Raw genomic sequence first — 20,288 nt, forward strand, 5'->3', positions numbered from 1 at the left:
TCACCCAATACCAGATCAAGTCCCCCTCCCCCCACTCTTCCCCTCTACTTTCCCTCCCAGATCCTTCCCTCCCTCCCCACTTGTGATTGCTTTCTTCTCTCTCCCAAGTAGGACTGAGGCCTCCTCACTTGGGCCTTTCTTTCATCCTGTTGACTTTTTTTAGTTCTGTGGGCTGTATCTTGGGTATTCTGTTTTTCTTTTGTTGTTGTTGGTTGGCTAATATACACTAATTAGTGAGTACATACCATGCATGTCCTTTTAGGTCTGAATTACCTCACTCAGCATGATATTTTCTAGTTCCATCCATTTGCTTGCAAAACTCAAGATGTCATCGTTCTTAATAGCTGAGTAATTGCCATTGTGTAAATGAACCGCATTTTCTGTATCCACTCTTCTGTTGTGGGATGCCTGGATTGTTTCCAGCTCCTGGCTATCACTAATAAGGCCGCTATGAACATAGTGGAACATGTGCCCCTGTGGCATGGTGGGGCATCTTTTGGGTATATTCCCAAGTGTGATATTGCTGTGTCTTCAGGTAGATATATTTCCAATTATCTGAGGAATCTCCAGATTGATTTCCAGAGTGGTTGTACCAGTTTGCATTCCCACCAGCAACGGAAGAGTGTTCCTCTTTCTTTCATATCCCTTATTGTCTTCTTGATTTCACCCAAGAGCTTTTGTAGGAGAGAGGAGGTATGCATAAATTTTTGTGTGTGTGCATTTGTAGGCTAGCAGTTTCTGTATCTTCCTCAATCATTGTCTGCTTCATTTTTTGAGACATAGTTTTACATTAAACTTGGAGCACCATCAATTTGGCTAGTCGGCTTGACCAATGAGTTTTGTGGTTCTGGCTTGTGTGGCTTGTTTCCTGGCCCCAATCCCACCCCAGTGCTAGAGTTACATGTACCATAAGATCAAGATTTTACATAGGTGCTGGTGACGTGAACTTAGGTTCTCACATATGGGCAGTAAGCATCTTACCAGTTAAGCCATCTTCTTAGTCTGCAACTGCTTAAATAAAAAACAATTTGTTTTCTTTTAGTTCATTTAGGCTTTATGTTCCCGAAAAGCAATCAGGAATAAAGTGGGGTACCCATTTTGGTATCAGATGGTCATTGTAAGAGTGAACCTCATTTTAGCTTGGCTACTGGAATATAGGAAGGTCTGGGGCATTTGGTGCTTAGTGGCGCTACTGGCTTAGCCCTGGAGTGCAGACTCTTATGTGTCAGGGAAAGTGCTAAAATCTTCCAGGTGTCATGTTTTGTTAATAACTAAACTGATAAAATGACTAATGTGCTGGAAGAGATGAGAGAATTCTGAGGATGTACTAAAGGAATAACAAGTTGTAAATGCAATAGAAACATTAGGAGAAAAGACAGAATCTCAAGGCTGCATTCAAAAGGAATTTTCCTATTTGAGAGAATTTGGGGAAGAAAATTGGGAGGTCATTGCTGAGATTTTTTCCCCCAGTACAAGTGAAAAATGTGAATTCTCAGAATCAAAGAGCTGAAATGAATCCTAAGGAAGCTAGGCAGAAAATACATTGAGATGCATGCAAGTGAAATATTAGTATCCCAAAGGAAAAGGAGATCATTCAACAAAAGCAGCAGAGACAGACTATGCATAGTTTCAGGGGAAAAACATTCCAAAGTTTAAATGGAAGTGATCTTTAGTATCAAGTAGTCACTTGTGCCAATATTAACTAGATCAATAAACAAGTAGTCTGCTGTTTGGGAATACACACAGTGTGGCCCTTCACTGCCCAGCTGCCACAAGAATTGTGCTGCTCATGTGCATTTAGGATTTAGGTTGGCATGGGGAGTTGCAGCTGTAAGCTACTAGCCCCAGAACCTCTCTGTTCTCTTGTGATGAGCAAGCTGCACGCCCGAGTTGTTTTCTTCTGCCTGAGCTGTCATTTTGACTCACACTGGCTTGAATACATTTTCTTCAGTAAGGAATTCGTCATGTCCAGCTTCCTGTTTTACATAATTCAGTTCCATATCCAGACTTCCACAACTGTATTTGAATAACAAAAACAAATCATCCTTGGATCACTAGCAGTGACAGTTTTCATGAAAAATAGTTTTCAGCTTTACAGTTTCTAAAATACAGCAAGGCAGAGCAGAAGGAGTTGGAAAACCATGCAAATGAGGAAATCCATAGTCTCTGTCATAGGCACAAAAGAGTAACTATCTTTAACAGCATAGTTTCCAGTACCAAACACAAGCCATAGACAATGGGATAATGCCCACGCAGTTCCGTGTTGAAAACACAGACATTCAAAAGTATGGAGCATACTCTAACAGGTCAGAAGAGCTACTGAACAATGCACTTCAATAATCTCATGTACATTAGACACAGAAGGCATGGGTAATATGCAAGAACAACTAATTGCCTTTAATAAGGACATATTTTTATTAGCATAGAAAGCATTACCTTAAATATATACTCCTAAAAGAGAATACCTATTTGATGTTTTTGCTTGAGAGAAATAATCCCAGAATCTAAATTAAGAAATACTTTTATTTAGTTTCTTTGGGTATCCTGTACTTTATGGGTAAGATCCACTTATCAGGTCCGCATTGCCTCACTCAGGATGATATTTTCTAGTTCCATCTATTTGCCTGCAAAATTCATCATGTCCTTGTTTTTAATAGCTGAATAGTATCCCACTGTGTAAATGAACTACATTTTCTGTATCCACTCTTCAGTCAAGGGACATCTGGGTTGTTTCCAGTTTCTGGATACTACAAATAAGGCTGCTATGAACATAGTGGAGCAGCTGTCCTTGTTTTATAGGGGAGCATCTTTTGGGTCTATGCCCAGTAATGGTATTCCTATGTCTCTGGGTAGAACTATTTCCAATTTTCTGAGAAACCACCATGCAGGCATAATTTTTCTCTAAACCTGCTTTAATAAGGGTTCAACTTCTCCTCTAGCCCATCACCCAGAGGTGGTGGAAATACATGGGGAAATAGACCTGTTTACAAATAGTTCTTTGTGGGTGAGCCCAGTATTCATTGTCAGGATATCAGCAGTCCAGTCTACTAGGAAAACAGCAACACGAATAGCAGTGGCAGTCCAGCCCATTCCGCAGTCCCCACTCTCGAATCAGCAGCTGCAGCCCAGTCCACTCAGGACACCACACAGGAATCAGAAAGGGCAGTTCAATCCAGAAGAGACTGTGAGGCTCACCAACCAGCCTGGGTCCAAGGAAGTGGCCAGATATGACAGGACCCTCATGGGAACTTCTTTGGTGGGTTTCTCTCTATCAAGTCACTACCAGCAAAGCTCACCAAAGCAGTGTAGGGTGAGCCAGTCCATACATGCTGTAGGCAAAGACTAGTGAGGCACAGCAAAACAGACCAACAGTCCTGCTCCCATTGTCTGTGGCTTCGTGTTTATATTCTTTCTAAGCATCACCTGTCTTTTCACATCTCTGCTTTAGCAAAACATCCTTTCACCTGTGTGCCCAGCAAAACATCATTTGACATAACTGACTTTCCAAAGAAACCACAAGTTTCCGCTTCACCACAAGATCGATTGCCAGAACAGTTGTACACATTTGCACTCCCAACAGCAATGGAGGAGTGCTTCCTTTTCTCTTCATCCTCCCCAGCATGTGCAGTCCCTCGAGTTTTTGATCTGAGCCATTCTGATTTGTGTAAGGTGGAATTTCAGGGTCCTTTTGATTTGCAATTTTTTTCTGATAATTTAAGATGTTGAACAATTCTTTAAGTGCTTCTCAGCCATTCAAGATTCCTGTTAAGAGTTCTCATTTTAGCTCTGTACTCTATCTTAAATTGGATTATTTAGTTTCTTGGGGGTCTAACTTCTTGAGTTCTTTGTATATTTTGGATATTAGGCCTTTGACAGATGTAAGGTTAGTGAAGATCTTTTGTCAATCTGTAGGCTGCATATTGTACTATTGACAGTGTCCTTTCCCTTATAGAAGCCTTGCAGTTTCATAAGGTCTCTTTATCCAAGAGCCTGAGCAATTGGTGTTCTGTTCAGGAAGTTTTCTCCTGTGCCAATGTGTTTGAGGCTATTTCTCACTTTGTCTTCTATGAGAATTAGTGTATCTGGTTTTATGTTGAGGTCTTTGATCCAGTGGGACTTGAGCTTTTTGCAAGGTGACACATACGGATCTGTGTGCATTCTTCTACATGGAGACATCCACTTAGACCAGCACCATTTGTTGGTGATGCTTTCTTTTTTCCATCGTATTGTTTTGGCTTCTTTGTTAAACAAAAATTAGTTTTCATAAGTGTGTGGGTTTATTTTTGGGTCTTCAATTCAATTCCGTTGATCAACCTGTCTTTTTCATAAGTGGCAGAGAGAGGGAGGGAACTGGGTTGGAGAGGGTATTGGGGGTTAGGATCAAGTGTGGAGAGAGACAGGAGTGCCAGAAGGCTAGCAGAATGAATGGAAATCTTCAGCTGCAGTGAGTAGGGTCGTGGGGGAGTCTCTCTAGGACATGCCAGAGATCTGGGAGGAGGCAGGCTTCTGGGTCTCAGTTCAGGTGACCTTAGATGAGATGACTAACAGTGGGGACATGGAACCTGAAGAGGCCACCTCCAGGAGCCAACAAGGACTCTCAGTGGAGGGGTAAGGACACTAACCTACCCACAAAACTTTTGACCCAAAATTTATCCTGTCTAATAGAAATGCAGGGACAAAGATAGAGCAGAGACTGAGGGAATGGGCAAACAATAGCTGGCCCAACTTGAAATTCATCCCATGTGCAAGTATCAATCCTTGACATTATTAATGACAGATACTCAGCAATTGATTGAAACATGCATATAGCCACAGCCAAACATTGGATGGAGGTCGACTCTTATGGAAGAGTTGGGGAAGGGACTGAAGGCCCTGAAGCGGGTAGGAACTCCACAGGAAGAACAAGTCAACCTGGACCCCTCCGAGTACTCAGAGACTAAGCCATAAACCAAAGAGCATACATGAGCTGGACCTAGGCCTCCAGTACATATGTAGCAGATGTGCAGCTCAGTCTCCATATGGGTACCCAATAGCTGAGGCAGGGGCTCTCTCTAAAGCTGTTGATTGTCTGGAAATCCATCCCCAACAGAGTTGCCTTGTCTGATCATATGGGAAGAATGTGCCTAGCTCTGCAGAGACGTGATGTGCCAGGGTGGGAGGAAATCTGGGGATGATCCTCTCAGATGAGGAGAGGAAGGGGAATAGGGGAACAATGGATTCTGTTTGGGGGAGACTGGTAGAGGCAGCAATTGGGGTGTAACAAAAGGTTAAAACATTAAAATATAGTGATTAATTAGATATGAAAAACTAAAGGTCTACACAGTTAAATGTCTCTCATGGTTTTTGTCCCTCTCCTCTATGACCGAGTACAACAACTCTTTTAGGACAGCCTGTCATTGTTTTCATGCTACATCTGGGGATTGATAAACATATTTGTATTTAAAAAACCAGAAACACTTATTATCATGTGTGCATTCCTTCTACTTGCATGTGGGTTTGGAGGACCGAACTAGTGCTGTCAGGCATGTGCAGCAAGCACCTTTACCACAGGAGCCATCCCACCAACCCAACCATTCCAGAATCCAAAATAATTCCCTTGAGGACCCCTTCTGTAGATTTTGTAATCACATTTCCCCAGAATGCAGGGCCAGCTCCATCTGCTGCCACTGCATCTGTATTGAAGAAAATGGAGGCAAGATTGTGCATCTTCTGCGTTTCCTCCGAGTACCCCAGTGCCACCTACAGTATTTTTATACTTTCATATTTCATCTTGTTCATAATCGTAAGAGTTCAGCAGTATAATTTTATGTGACAATAGACTTCCAATGAATATTTCATTCAGGTATTTAAAGCATAATATACTATCTTAATGTTCATAAACCCATTTTAAGTGGTATGTTCAAATGGTTTGTCTCAGTTATTCGGCATGAACTTTTCTGAAATATATATGGACTATTAATAACATGATGCCTCTCATCTTGTGAACTTCCTATTTGTCACAAATATCTACATGTCTCCTGACAGTGCTGATCCTAACTTCTGAATCCATAACTGAGATGGAACACCATTGTCCTAGTAAAATTACAACATGGCACAATTGAGCTTTTAAAAAATTTTATTTTAATTTTTAAAAAAATCTCACGTGATTTACATAATTTTTCCCCTTCTCTAGCTTTGTCTGTGCTTACCTCCTGCTGCTTTGTCTTCAACTCATGGCCATTGCTATGGTGTGTTTTTCTTTATTATTGTTTTACACCGCGCACACAGACACACAGACACACACGCACACATACACACACACACACACACACACACACACACACACACACACAAATGAGTATATAAATGCAGTCTGCTGATCATTTGATCTTGCTCATTTGTAAATGCCCCAGTTGATGTGAAAAGAGAGGAAGTTATTCTCGATATCCTGATGAGCCCAGGTAACCCCGTAACAGGTATTTTCTCCAGGTGAGAGAAGTCAGAGAAATGAGAAGCAGAAGACTCCATGGCTTGCTGCTCCTTTGATGGAGAAGCTGTATGGAAAGGCATGCGCAGCTTCTAGGAATAGAGGCCAGGCTATAACATGGGAACCAGGACTTCAGAACTGTGGCTCCAAGCATGAAATTTTACAATGAAAATAATATGCCAGGGAGTTGTGTTATTCAGGGTTCTCTAGAGTCACCAAATTTATGCAATGAACCTCTCTTATATGTATATATATGTATATATGCATATATACATATATATGAAATTTATTGGAATGGCTTACAGGCTGAATTCTAACTAATCCAACAATGGCCAGCTATGAATGGAAAGCCCCAGATCTGGTAGTTGCTCAGTCCCATGAGTCTGGGTGCCTCAGCTGGTCTTTTGTTTAAGTTGGAATGTTAAGGAAATAGGCTCCAATGCCCACAAAGGAATGGATGTGCTGGCAAAGTGGAGGCAAGCGGGTGAAGAATGAACAAACCTTTCCTTCTTCCATTGTCCTTATATAGGCTTCTAGCATAAAGGTATGGTCCAAGGTCTTCATTAAAGGTGTGTGTAATCCATATTCAAGATCTGGATTAAAAGGGTGTGTTATTCCATCTCAAGATCTGGATTAAAACCTTGTGCCTTCTAGCCTAGCTGGTACCTGTATTTTAAATAAACAACTGTGTCACTGAGAAGTGTACTATTAAATTTGATACTAATTCTATGTCACCTTGTGGAGTTGTATAGTGTTCTGTATTAAACACTGCTAAGTCTGGAAGAAGATGGAGTATTTAAGTTCCATTTCATTTGTCTAAAGACATAGTTTTATAGACACAGGGATTCAAAAGTATAATTTATCCTTCCCTATTAAGATGTGCAACCACTGTCAGCCAATAATCTGCAAAACTGTTCTTTAACAGCGACTGTTAACATAATAGTTTGCGTCCATTCCCTGTGGTTCCAACATCCTTTCTCTTAATCAACTCTCTCTCTTTTCTCCTCCCTCATGATTATTCTTCTTGCCAACATCTCTCCTCTGTTTAGCTGTAACCAAAATTATTTTTGAAGTATTTAATAGTGTTGTGATTTATTTAAAGCTTGCAAAAATCAATGTGGACCATTGCTTAGCTTTATTGTGGTTCAGGCAGCTTCCAAAGTGTATTATGTTCCATAATGTGTCTCACTGAATACAGAGAAGCAGCTCTTGTGTACTTCATGGCTGGCATGGTGGTCACAAAGTGGGTAAGGGTTCCAGAACTGTCCTAATTCTGAAAATCAGGTTGCTAATATGATCTAGGGATTTTGACTTAGAGTTCTATAGTATTTCATATAAAAGTAGCTCTTGCCATCCTGGACATGTGTACATAAAAGTAGGGTTCACTTGGATTCAAAAAGGTTTGAATATAACACATTTCTGACTTCTTACTTGTAAATATTTTCCACAGAGTTAATGAATATGAACCTTGTATATTTAAATCTGTGCATTCCTCACACATCACACTCAAAATTTACATCTAAATTTAGCAGGATGATTATAGTGTCTGAATCTGTCCAACCAATTCGGAGATAATTATGTCTCTTTTATAGTCATTTTCTTCCTATCACACTAAATGTTATAAAAGAAGTAACTTCTGAGTTAAAAGAAAACTTTTTCTCTGGTTAGTCATAGCTGCTTTCAGCTTTTGTTCAGTGAGATTAGTGTATTTGAGGAAGGAGACTGTACAGGTCACAGTTGCTCACCCTTTTCTATAAAAACCAACGTTAGAGGCAGTTATGAAAATGCAACAATCAAACAGAAAAATCTGCTCTATGTTATGGAAGAGAAGAAAATGAATCTCTCACCAATTATTAATCAGATTTTACTACCCAGAGACCCAGTGTAATGGCTCTTTAAAGTTAATCTCTGAGTGAAGCCTGATTGGATCTCTCTATTCTTGTCCTTAGCTGCTGAAGTCAACATTGCATTAACCTGTGTTGAAAACAGGAACCTTGTTAGGGAAAATAGTAACTGAACATACATACAATATGAGGTTGCTTACAGGCAAGGCATTTATGCAGTGTGTGTGTGTGTGTGTGTGTGTGTGTGTGAGTGTGTGTGTATGTGTGTGTGTGTGTGTGTGTGTGTGTGAAGTGCTTTCAAGACTTAGCGGCCTGCCATCATGGGGCACTCAGGAACAATGTTAAATATGGGTGCAATGTTGCTATAGACTCATTCATTAACTCATGTGTTTACTTACTTGTTAAAAATTATTGATCAATATTTATGGGTACAATTATCTTCTTTGAAGATATAGTGATGAGCTAAATGGATACTTTCCCAATAAAGACTGTCTATCCCCAATGTCTATATCCCTATGTGTATACCCCATGTGCATAGACCTACATGTATGTACCTATTTGTATATCAGTGTACATACTCCTATGTGCTTATCTCCACATGTATGTTTCTATGTGTATATACTTATGTGTATGTTTTATAAATATATGTGATAGGTTTTATTAAACAAAAGTATCAAAGTGAGTTTGTTATTTATTCCAAGTAAAAATGTAAGAGCTACGATTTCTGAGAGCATATTATACAGAGAGCCTTAGGGAGTCAAAAGATAAAAGTTAAGACCTAAATGATGAGCAAGAATGAGAGAATGGGGACTCTGGAACTGACTGAGGTGGGAGAGTGCTCATTGTGCAAGTATGGTTACTAAGTTCGGGATCCTAGAAACCATGTAGAAAACTAAGTAGGCACTTGTAATCTCAGGCTTAGTAGAATCCCTGAGGCTTGCTAGGGATTGCCAACCAGTCTCATCAAATGTGTGAGCTCCATGCTCAGTAAAGGTCTTGTCTCAAAAACTAATGTGAAGAATGACATAGATCTCTGGCCTCTACACACACATGCATACATATACCATCTCCACCCACTCAGGCACACACAGACGTAGAGAATGAAGTCAGTCAGCTTTTGCCAAGAAGTTCAATATCCTGATCAGAATCAGAGGCAAGTTGAGGTTTAAAGTTCTAATAACCCTAAAGGCAGAGAACTTTTCTGATGTTTGTAGGTCATGTGGGCCACATTTGCTCCTTTCTTTCTTACTATGAAAACAACCGACTGTGTCTATGAGAACAAGGAACCAAGATAAAACTACCATCCCACTCACACCCTTGCAGTTGTGTGGCACCCACTCACACTCTTGCAGTTGTGTGGCACCCACTCACACCCTTAAGTATGGTACTTATTTGGTATATTTTTAAACAAAAGAAAGCAAACTTTCTAGATGTGACCTCCAGAAAAGTTTGGGTGAATTTAATGTCAGTTCATGAAGTTATTAGTAAAATATCTTTTTGCTTTTGACATTTCCCTTTTTCCTTTCCAAAATGAGACTGTTGTGAAAAGAGCTGTGGGCAACATCTTGAGATTGTGAGTACGAGGATCACAATCTAAATGTGGGGAACTTGGAAAAACCAGGATGCTGCGTGACAGTAGAGCCTCTAATGCTGGAGTCCCTACTTGGAGTCTCGCTCTTCTCAGGAAAGAACACAATAATTAATTTGTGCATTTGTAGCATAGATATAAGATTTTTTTTTTGAGAAAACTTTGTATACTAGTCAGAAACTTATATTTTCATTATCCTTATTTTGACAAGTAAAATAATTAATATTGAAATAAATATATTTGTTTAATGCAATTTTTATGTATATATATATTTGTATAAATAATAAATAATAGTAATTTTCAGCTAGGGTGTTCAAGATGCTTCATGAGAAGTTCTGCTTGAGTTGAGTTTTTATGCAAATTTGTTTTTAAACAAACAAGAGAAAAGATTTTAAGTAAAGTTTTTCTGAAACATTTTTCTATAAAGAGTAGAGGACCATAAGAATTTCTAGAAGGTTGACTTCATGTTTAAAATACAAAAAGTTCTATAAAATCTTATTTATTTTTGTATTTATCCATCTATCATCCATCCACTTATGTATGTGTGTCTGTCTATCTATCTATCTATCTATCTATCTATCTATCTATCTATCTATCTATCTATCTAATTCACTGTGCATGTATATGGGTGTATATGCCATGGCACATGTATAGAGATCAGAAGATAACTTGCAAGTGCCTGCTGAGCCACCCTTTTGCCCATTTAAATATTCCTTTCATGTTTTATACATTTGCCTATAACCATGCTGATCGTTCAAGGAATATTTAGTGATTATAGTTGTGAAATTGTGCTTTACCTCATTATCATGATCTTCTTGTATTAAAAGAATAGTATTAGGTAAAAGAAATATAATGATTATCGTCTCAATGATTTTATATGGGGAGAAATACAAGGAATGAAAGGCCAGCTTTGTATTGTTAGGTCTGGATAAACAAGGAATCCCTTCTACACACAGCCGAGGAAGGGTAGATTGTTGGGTAGTTGTGAGTAAAGAAAGTGATAAGGTTTATTTTGAGAAGAAAAATTGAAATGTTGACCAAACAGTTGGAAAGCTGAAATGCCATGCTGGAGAAACCAAGTGAAATCAATGTTTGTTTGTTTTTTTAATTTAATATTTAATTTAATTTAATTTAATTTAATTTAATTTTTTCCCTTATTCACTTTACATCCTGCTGCCCGCTTCTTGGTCACCCATCCCACAATCTTTACCACCTTCCTCTCTTTCTCTTAAAGGGTGGGGGCCTCCATGGGAGAGGAAGCACCTCTCCTGGCACTTCAAGTCTCTGGGAGGCAAGGTGCTTCCTCTCCCCTTGAGGCCAGACAAGGCAGCCCAGATAGAAGAACATATCCCACGAACAGGCAACAGTTTTTAGCATAGCTCCCACTACAGTTGTTTAGGATCTATATGAAGAACAAACTGCACATCTCCTACATATGTAGTTTGCATGATCTTGATTTAACTTTGGTTAAGTGGTATCTCTCTAGAAAATCACCCATTTCATTGAGATTTTCAAATTTTGTGGAGTACAGGTTTTTGAAGTAGGACTTAATGATTCTTTGAATTTCCTCAGTGTCATTTGTTATGTCTCTTTTCATTTCTGATTTTGTTTATTTGGACACTATATCTCTGTCTATTGGTTCCTTTTAGCTAAGGGTATTTTTCTATCTCACTGATTTTTCTCAAAGAACCAGCTCTTGCTTTCTTTGATATTTTGCACTGTTTTGCTTGTGTATAACTGATTGTTTTCAGCCCTGATTTTGATTATTTCATGCCTTCTATTCCTCTTTGCTTTGCTTGCTTCTTTTTTTCTAGAGTTTTCAAGTGTACTTTTAATTGCTAATAGGAGAACTCCCTAATTTCTTTACAGAGGCACTTATAGCTATGAACTTTCCTCTTAGCACTGCTTTCATTGTGTCCCATAAGTTTGGGTTTGTTGTGCCTTCATTTTCATTGAATTCTAGAAAGTTTTTAATTTCTGCCTTTATTTCTTCTCTGACCCAGGGATTATTGAGTAGAAAGTTGTTCAATTTCCATGACTGTGTAGGCTTTCCATTGTTTCTGATTTTGTTAATGTCCAGCTTTAATCAATGGTGGTCTGAGAAGATACAAAGTGTTATTTCAATTGTATCTGTCGAGGCTTGGTTTGTGACCAACTATATGGTTAATTTTGGAGAAGGATCTATGAGGTGCTGAGAAGAAGGTATATTCTTTTGTGTTTGGGTGAAATATTCTATGGATGTTTGTTAGGTCCATTTTATTCATAATGTCTGTTAGTTTCATTATTTTTCTGTTTAGTTTTTGTCTGGATGACAAAATTGGTGAGTGTGTGGTGTTGAAGTCTCCCATTGTTAATGTGCATGGTCTGATGTGCGATTTAAGTTTAGCAATATTTCTTTTACTAATGTGAGTGCCCTTGTGTTTGGGGCATAAATGTTCAGAATTGACATATCATCTTGATAGATTTTTTTTCTTTGATGAATATGAAATGTCCTTCCCTGTCTCTTTTGATTAATTTTGGTTGAAAGTCTACTTTAGTAGATATTAGAATGCCTCCAGCTTGCTTCTTGGGTCTGTTTGCTTGGAAAACTTTTTCCATCCCTTTGCTGAGGTAATGGCTATTTTTATTGCTGAGGTATGTTTCTTGTATGCCACAGAATGAAGGATGCTGTTTTTGTATTTATTCTGTTAGCTTGTGTCTTTTTATTGGGGAATTGATTCCATTGATGTTAAGAGATAATAATGACCAGTGATTGTTATTTTCTGTTATTTTGATGTTGGTGGTATTTGTGTGTGTGTATGTTTCCTTTTTTTTTTGATGTAAATTTTGCTGGAATTACTTATTTCCTGTTTTCTTGGATGTGGTTTTCCTCTTTGCATTGGAGTTTTCCTTCTAACATTCCCTGTAGTGCTGGATTTGTGTGGAAATTTTGTTTGAATTTGGATTTGTCTTGAAACATCTTGTTTTCTCCATCTATGGTGATTGAAAATTTTGCTGCAAATCGTAGTCTAGTAGGTTGGCACCTTTTTTTTTTTTTTTTTTTTTTTTTTTTTTTTTTTTTTTTTTAGATGTTCCAAGATATTGCAACTCTAAAAGCTATGAAGGCAAGCTTTTCTAGCTTTTAGAGTCTCTGCTAAAGTCAGGTGTAATTCTGATATGTCTGCCTTTGTATGTTACCTGGTCTTTTCCCCTTGATGGTTTAAATATTCTTTCCTTGTTCTGTAGATTTTGAGTTTTGATTATGTGGTGGGAAGATTTTCTTTTATGGTCCAGTCTAATTGATGTTCTATAAGCTTTCATGTGTTTAGAAGGCATCTCTTTCTTTAGGTTGGGAAAGTTTTCTTTTACAATTTTGTTGAGAATATTTTCTGGGCCTTGGATCTGGGACTCTTCACCTTCTATTCTTCTTCTTCTTAGGTTAGGTCTTTTCATGAGATCCCAGATTTCTTGGATGTTTTGTGTCAGGAATTTTTTAGAATTAACATTTTCTTTGACTGATTTATGAATTTCTTCTATTGTATCTTCTGCATCTGAGATTCTCTTTTCTATCTTCTGTCTTTGTTGGTGATGCTTGCATCTGTTGTTGTGTTCTCTTCCCTAGGTTCTCCATCTCTGAGATTACCTCAGTTTGTTTTCTTTATTGCTTCCATTTCTACTTTCAGATTTTGAACAATTTCATTTATTTCTTTCACCTGTTTAATTTTATTTTCCTGTATATCTTTAAGGGACTTATTTATTTCCTCTTTAAAGACCTCTATCTGTTTAATTGTATTTTCCTGTATTTACTTAAGGGATTTATTCATTTCCTACTTAAAGGCTTCTATCATCTTTTTAAGATTGTATGTAAGGTCATTTTCTTTTGTTTCCATTCTGTTAGGATATCCAGGGCTTGCTTTAGTGTGGTAGCTGTGCTCTGGAGGTGTCCTACTGTCCTGGGTTTTGTTGATTGTGTTCTTTCCAGGGCCTTTAGCTATCTGGTTGGTTTTGGTCTCAGGATGTCCTTGTGGTTGTAGCTACTGGGAGGCATGTGAACCTTGATGGTCCTGATGTGACAGGCCTCTGATGGCTATCATTGGGCTGTATAGTTCAGGACCTGCAGGTCTGTGTGACTAGGACCCATAGGCCTGTATGTCTCAGGAATCTCAGATCTGATCAAGGTTGGAGGAAAGGTGGCGAGAGAATGGAGGATCCCTGGAATATCAGGCTGCACAGAGTAGCTTGGCTTGGTCAAGAGGGTTCAGTAAGCCTTGAAGATGGGAGGGCGATGGGAAGTTTACCTCTATGGCTTAGGATCTACAGGTTGAGGAAAGTGGGGGAGAGTTGGTGGGAGAAGGAGGTCCCCCTGGGATAGTAGGCTGCTCAGGGCAGCTTGGCTTGGCCCACAGGGTTCTGAGAACAACAGGGGGCGGGGATCAATGGCTTTTATCTCAGCATTTTTGTCTATGGCACTTTTTGTTGTTTTCCCACCTCCCCAGTGTTATGTGATAGCACATAGTTCTAGTTCCTTTAATAACAGAATAATTATGTAACCTATTATCTCATGTGCCAAGAGAACATGCAAAATGAAGCCAGGATTTTGTTTTTTTCTTATTGTTTATCATTACTAGTACAATTACAGTTCTGTCTTTAAATGTTTTCATCTTCTAAAGTAAGATATACTGTTTTCTAATTCATATATCTCCACAGGTGTATGTTTATCATGATGAATATTAGAGATGCTGAAAAAAGCAAGGACAACATGTTCTTAATTACAATCTGTAATGTTTAACAAAGATGATCTGATTATCCTCTGAATGTCTTCTGTATAAAGCCCCAATTAAGCAATGTGGAGAAGTGTACTGGTAAATTGCTTTAATCAAAGCTTTTTGCATATTCAAACATACTTCATGATATTTATGACCTACATGGATTCCACTGTATATATTTGACTAAAGATTTTGATTGAAAGCTTTGGTTGAAAGCTGAAAGTCTTTTTAAGTCACTTCACAATATGACAAACTTTTGTCAAAGAGCTTTTTAATTGCCTTTTATAATTATGTATTTGGGACACTTAGGCTGAAATCTTAGCTTGAAATCTTAAACCATTTTAATAAATCTCTTAGCCATGAAAGAACAGCTGGAATGAATTATACATAATACAATAGCATAAATTCAGTTTTAGTGTAGATCATAGTGATTGACATTTAAAGATAAAACATGATATGTATAAGAGCTATCACCAGAAACAGAAGAGGGAGAGACACTGGGCCTGGTTTGACATAAGAAACACCAAAGCTGAACCCCATTTACACATTTCCGTAATGACTAGGTATGCAAATATATGAGTTTATGGGGGCCATTTGTATTCTCACCACCAGGAAGTACTCCAGATCCCACAGCAGGAAGAAGTTAATATCTGTCTTAACATAAGTTTCTATGGTTGTGAAAGAACATGACCAAAGTCAACCTGGAGAGGAAAGGGTTTATTTTTCATCTTGTAGTCCATTAAAAGTCAGCGCAGGAACTCAAGGCAGGAGCCTGGAGGCAGAAACTGAAGCGGAAGTCATCGATGAATGCTGCTTACTTGGTTGCTTTTATGGCTTGATCAGTCTACCTTCCTGTAGTACCCAGGACCACTCTCCAAGGGGTAGCATGAACCACAATGGGCTGGACACTCCCACATCATTAGTTAAGTGATTCACTACAGACTTGCCTACGGACCAGTCTTATGGATGCATTTTTTTCAAAGGAGAGTCCTTTTTCTAAAAGACTCTAGATTGTGTCAAGTTGATCCAAAACTAGCCAGCTTCTAAGTATTCTTTTGACTCTTGCTGTAATATGACGCTGAGGACCACTTGCGGCAGGAGAAACACTCTGCTTTTCAGACCCCAGTGCTTTTTCCCTGTTGTGGATTATCGTATGCTCCACACTGAGCACCAGCTGTGGCTTTAGCTCCAGGCTTTTGTTCTTGTATTCTTGTCTATGTGACCTTGAACAGCTCTGTTAATTCCACTTTCCCTTAGATTAATCCTTGACAAAGCCACTCTGGCCTTTGCTGAGACCTAGGAAATGCCCACAGGGAAGCAAATAACCTGAAATCTTAGCTCACACACAAAGCGCTCCTTGTCTTCTTGAGTTTGGTGCATAAAATCCCCTTGTCTTTGCAGCTCTCCAGTAACCTTAAACAAGGATTAGAATGTTACCAATTTTAAAAGTTGATACACAAGGAACGGTGTTCAGATGAAAAGCAGTTCAGAAATAAATCGTCTCTGTCAGTATTTTTCAAAGGTTAAATTTACCAGAACAATCTAATTTTATTTGCAAATGCACAGCTGCACATATAGGTAAAGTGAATATTGACATAACTACACCAGGAATAAACTCACAAGTCAAGAAGCATTTACTATACTTAACTAATTAGGTAGGTGCAGTTTAAAAATTGGAATCTTATAGGCCATTTGGTAGTGCTCTATTTCAAGAGAAAACAATAAATGTCAGAAGAACAAATGTCAGTCATGAAAAGCTTCTTTCCTGTTTGGCAGTTGCCATCAGATGAGCTGAAATGGCTGACACAATGCATTCCGATGCTTTGGAGAATGAGGCAGTCTGATGCTGTGTGGTGCATTTCCCCTGAGGGTTCCCTGATGGTAGTAACACTACATCTCTGGGATCCATAGGTCTCTAGGCCTGACCCAGACTGAAAATGCTCCAAGGTTGCATTCCTAGACCAAGAGCAGCTTTGTAACATAATATGCATTGCTGTGCATCCCAGTGGCCAGATTCTCAGCCTGCAACTTGTAGCAAGCTTTTCCATCCTGGTGTTAACCAGCTAAAGTTGCCCGAAGTCATTTCAGTCTATTTGAGAGGAGAGAGATGATTGTCACTGTGGGATTCTGAGGGTCTTGAATTCTTACTGCGTTGAGGAAGATTCCACACGTGTATTTTTTGAGATTATCCTCATCAATTCATTTTATAAAGCTACCAGAAGAAATCACTAGAGCAGTCTACATACAAATATATACGTACATATTACTCTGATGCTACAAACTGATCAGGTCCAGTTTTGGCTCTGGATTTGTTATAGCATGCACGATAACTCACGGGTAGATGCGCATGTAATTTGTTAGCTGGCTGAGGGTTTTCATAGTTGAATAAGTGTTGGTAAAGGCAGTGATGGAACATTAGAGCCCATGTGCACCTTCAGACATGGCGGCCAGAACAGACAGGGAATTTCACAGGCCAAAGTCTCAGCAGACACTGGAATTACAACATTCTGGTTCTGGATGACAGCAGAGAGTGGCACCTGAGGGTGTAAAGTGAGCAAATTTAGTGGTTCTGAATACAAGGAATATTTCATAGGCATTCAACTGGAGGGGATTGATATGAAATGATTTGGGTACAGTACCAACAGGTGGACTCACTCTCCTTCGAGGTGGTCAGAGCCAGTGAGTTTAACTTCCTGGGAGGCAGCTTAACAAGTTAACTCCTTGTTCCTTTTGTGCTTGTATGGGGATTAATGTATCAGAAGGTTTTCCTATCAAATGTCCAGCCAGCATCTCTTTTCATTAAGGGTTTCATACAGGGCCATCCAACTGAAGACAGTGACAGTGATGGTAGATTTGTCAATAACCTTAGCATGCTGCACTAAGAAGTCCACAGACATCAAGTGTTCCTTAGGGTCCTTGCCTTCCAGATGAGGAAGTCAGGCAGCTCCAATTTGTTCTTGCTTTGCATTGAAGCATATTCTTTATCCCATCAGAGCTCATGGATCTCTCATTTCTGCTTCTGTCTGTTGTTCCTGGGATGAGTACCCACTCATTCTGCTGGTCCCCTCACTGGAACAAAATGCTAATGTTCTCTGTTTCTTTGAAAAGCTAGCGTTTAAGCCTATGACCTAAATTCATGTCCTAGTTTTAAAACAAAATGAGATCAGAAAAATGAGAATCAGATATTTTTAGCTTTTGTGTTGGGAAGAAGATTCTGCTGCAGATATATATATATATATATATATATATATATATATATATATATATATATATATATATATCAGGGCTCAAATACTGGTTATGGTGGTGAATTTGATCAATTTAAAACAAGTAGAATCACTTGGGAAGGGAATGTCAATAAAGAGTTGTCTGGATTGGTATTGCCTATTATGTGTCTGGGACAGAGTTTCTTAATTGGGTTAGTAGAAGCAGGAAGACACACCCTTCTTGTGGTTGGCACCATGTCCTGGGCTGGACCCTGGACTGAGTAGGGGAGGATGCAAGCTGAGCACTGACCACCATGCATGCATTCTGTCCCTTCTTGACTGTGGATGTGACAGGTTGCCTCCGGTTCCCACAGTGAATTTCCAGCAATGACAACAGTTACCTGGAACTGCACTCTGAATAAACTATTTCTCCTTAAGGATTTTTCTTTTTGTTTGTGTGTGTGCTTGTTTGTTTGTTTGTTTTTTGGGTTGGGGTATTTTAATCACAACAGTATTTGTGACACTAAGACAGTGAGGGAAAGGATAGGAATGAAAGACCCAAGGAATGGCCATCCTGTCCATTCTTCATGTTCCTTCCCTGTCCCCTGTGAAGTAGAAAAGATCACAAGAGAAGGGGATGCTCTTATCTTCATTGTACTTTTCCTTGTTCATTCAGGACATGAAGTATTGGAATAACCTCCATCCTTGCTACTACACAGAGTTCCATGTTAGTTAGAGAAATCATCATCTTGGGATAGTCGCTTAAAGAATCTTGTTTAGACACAATACAAATTAAACATAAATAGGATGAGGTACGTAAGATGAATAAGTAAGCAGGGGGGAAGTGTCCAGGGCAGTATAACTAGTTATTATTTTCTTCTGTGGAGAAAACAGGAACAAAATTCTCTAGTAGGTGAACCCTGATTAGTTAGCTTTGGGTTTTAACTTGTATTGAAATTAGCTTTTCTAGAACGATAAGATTACATTCACATGCTTTCATAGTCAAGTACTAGTTTTCTTTTCATTTTTTTTTTTACCTTTTAAATCTGTTTTGTAATTGTGCTAATCTCATGGTATGTATAACTAGCTTTCACTTCTTGAAATAGAAGATCACAAAAACTTGAGTGGTTTTAGAAGGGTCACACAGCAAGCAAGCAACTGACACTTGAACCCCACACTCAACTGAAACACTGTCCTTTGTCTGACTAAATCAATAAAACGTAGAATGTTTAAGTGATTCATCATTAGTCTTTATGGGTACTTGCTATGTGTGCCACATGCATGCCTACATCGTAGGAAGGCCAAAAGACAGTTTCAAATCCCCTCAAACTGGAGTTACAGATGGTTACAAGCCATCGCGCAGGTCCTGGGATTTAAACTTGTGTCCTGTGGCAGAGCTTTAATTGCTCTTAACCACTGAGTCATCTCTCCAGCCCCAAAATGGTTTGATTCTTCATGTATAAGGTAAGTGGCTGGATTTCAAAATAATACAGCATGTAAAACAATTTGTGCGGAATTCTTTTTTAAAGTTTTCTTTGAGAAAATTAGATAATATTTCAAGGCATTAATTATGCACCAAGTACATGACATTTGTATTTTAGTTTACAATTATTCTTATAATTAATATGTGGTTCATGTTGATTAAAATGCAAATCTAGCTGTGTACCATTTCAAACAGTAAGTGACGAGAGCAGGGACTTTCTAACTTAATTGGAGCCTATTAAAAATGAAAGAAGCAGCCTCATTTAGTAGAGCAAGCCAGAACAGTGAGGCAGGGACAACTTTGTGGCTGATGAAAATACACACTCATTGTTCAGAGCCCTGTATAGAATTCAGTATTCGTCATTAAAGTTGTAGATGAGCATTTGTCCAATGTTGTGAGGCCTGCTCCTTAAAATATCCTGTCCTTACCCTTCCTGATTCTGCTTACCTTAATTTTGGATAATGAATTTTAATTGTAATGTAAAGATAGCTTTGGTGGAATCTCCATTACAATCTTGTTTTTAAATTATTTTTATGTATTTTTAACTAGTGCTTTTCTGAGTGTGGACATGTATGCAATACGTACTTGGATATCGTTTATATACAGTACACTTATGCTTCTCTTTTCCATTTTCTTTTCTAGCGTCTTCCAGGTCCTGGCTGCTATGATGTTCAGAAATCGTATGACATGTCCCAAGTTAAACATAATTACATGCCACCTCGTAGTTCCGTGGCTAAAAGTAGGCATTCCTCTTTCCTGAGTGCAGCTCCGCGCTGCGTGCGAAAAATCGCTGACGGGCCAGGTAAGGCTCACTGCTCCTTGAGGCTGTGGGAAGTCACATGTTCCGTATGAGCTCAGCACATTCCCAGCGATAGTCATACAAGTGCATAGGCTTGCTCTCCCAAGATTAACAGGGAGTAGCGAAAAGCGGGAGACTTTTGATTTCCAAATGTAAA

General features: G+C 38.8%; 1 protein-coding gene across 3 annotated transcripts in view; it reads left to right on the forward strand.

Annotated features, from left to right (window-relative positions):
• Positions 1-20,288, forward strand: part of Stpg2 (sperm tail PG-rich repeat containing 2) — a 430,378-nt gene that overhangs the window by 146,240 nt on the left and 263,850 nt on the right. For all 3 annotated transcript variants that reach the window (XR_004119858.1, XM_031375660.1, XM_031375661.1), the window contains one exon: positions 19,975-20,134. Coding sequence is in view for 2 of the 3 variants with exons in the window: in XM_031375660.1 (XP_031231520.1) it covers positions 19,975-20,134 (160 nt within the window). In the remaining variant the exon portion in view is untranslated. The remainder of the gene's footprint in view (positions 1-19,974; positions 20,135-20,288) is intronic.

Source organism: Mastomys coucha, unplaced genomic scaffold (assembly GCF_008632895.1).
Source record: "Mastomys coucha isolate ucsf_1 unplaced genomic scaffold, UCSF_Mcou_1 pScaffold16, whole genome shotgun sequence".
NCBI lineage: Eukaryota > Metazoa > Chordata > Mammalia > Rodentia > Muridae > Mastomys > Mastomys coucha.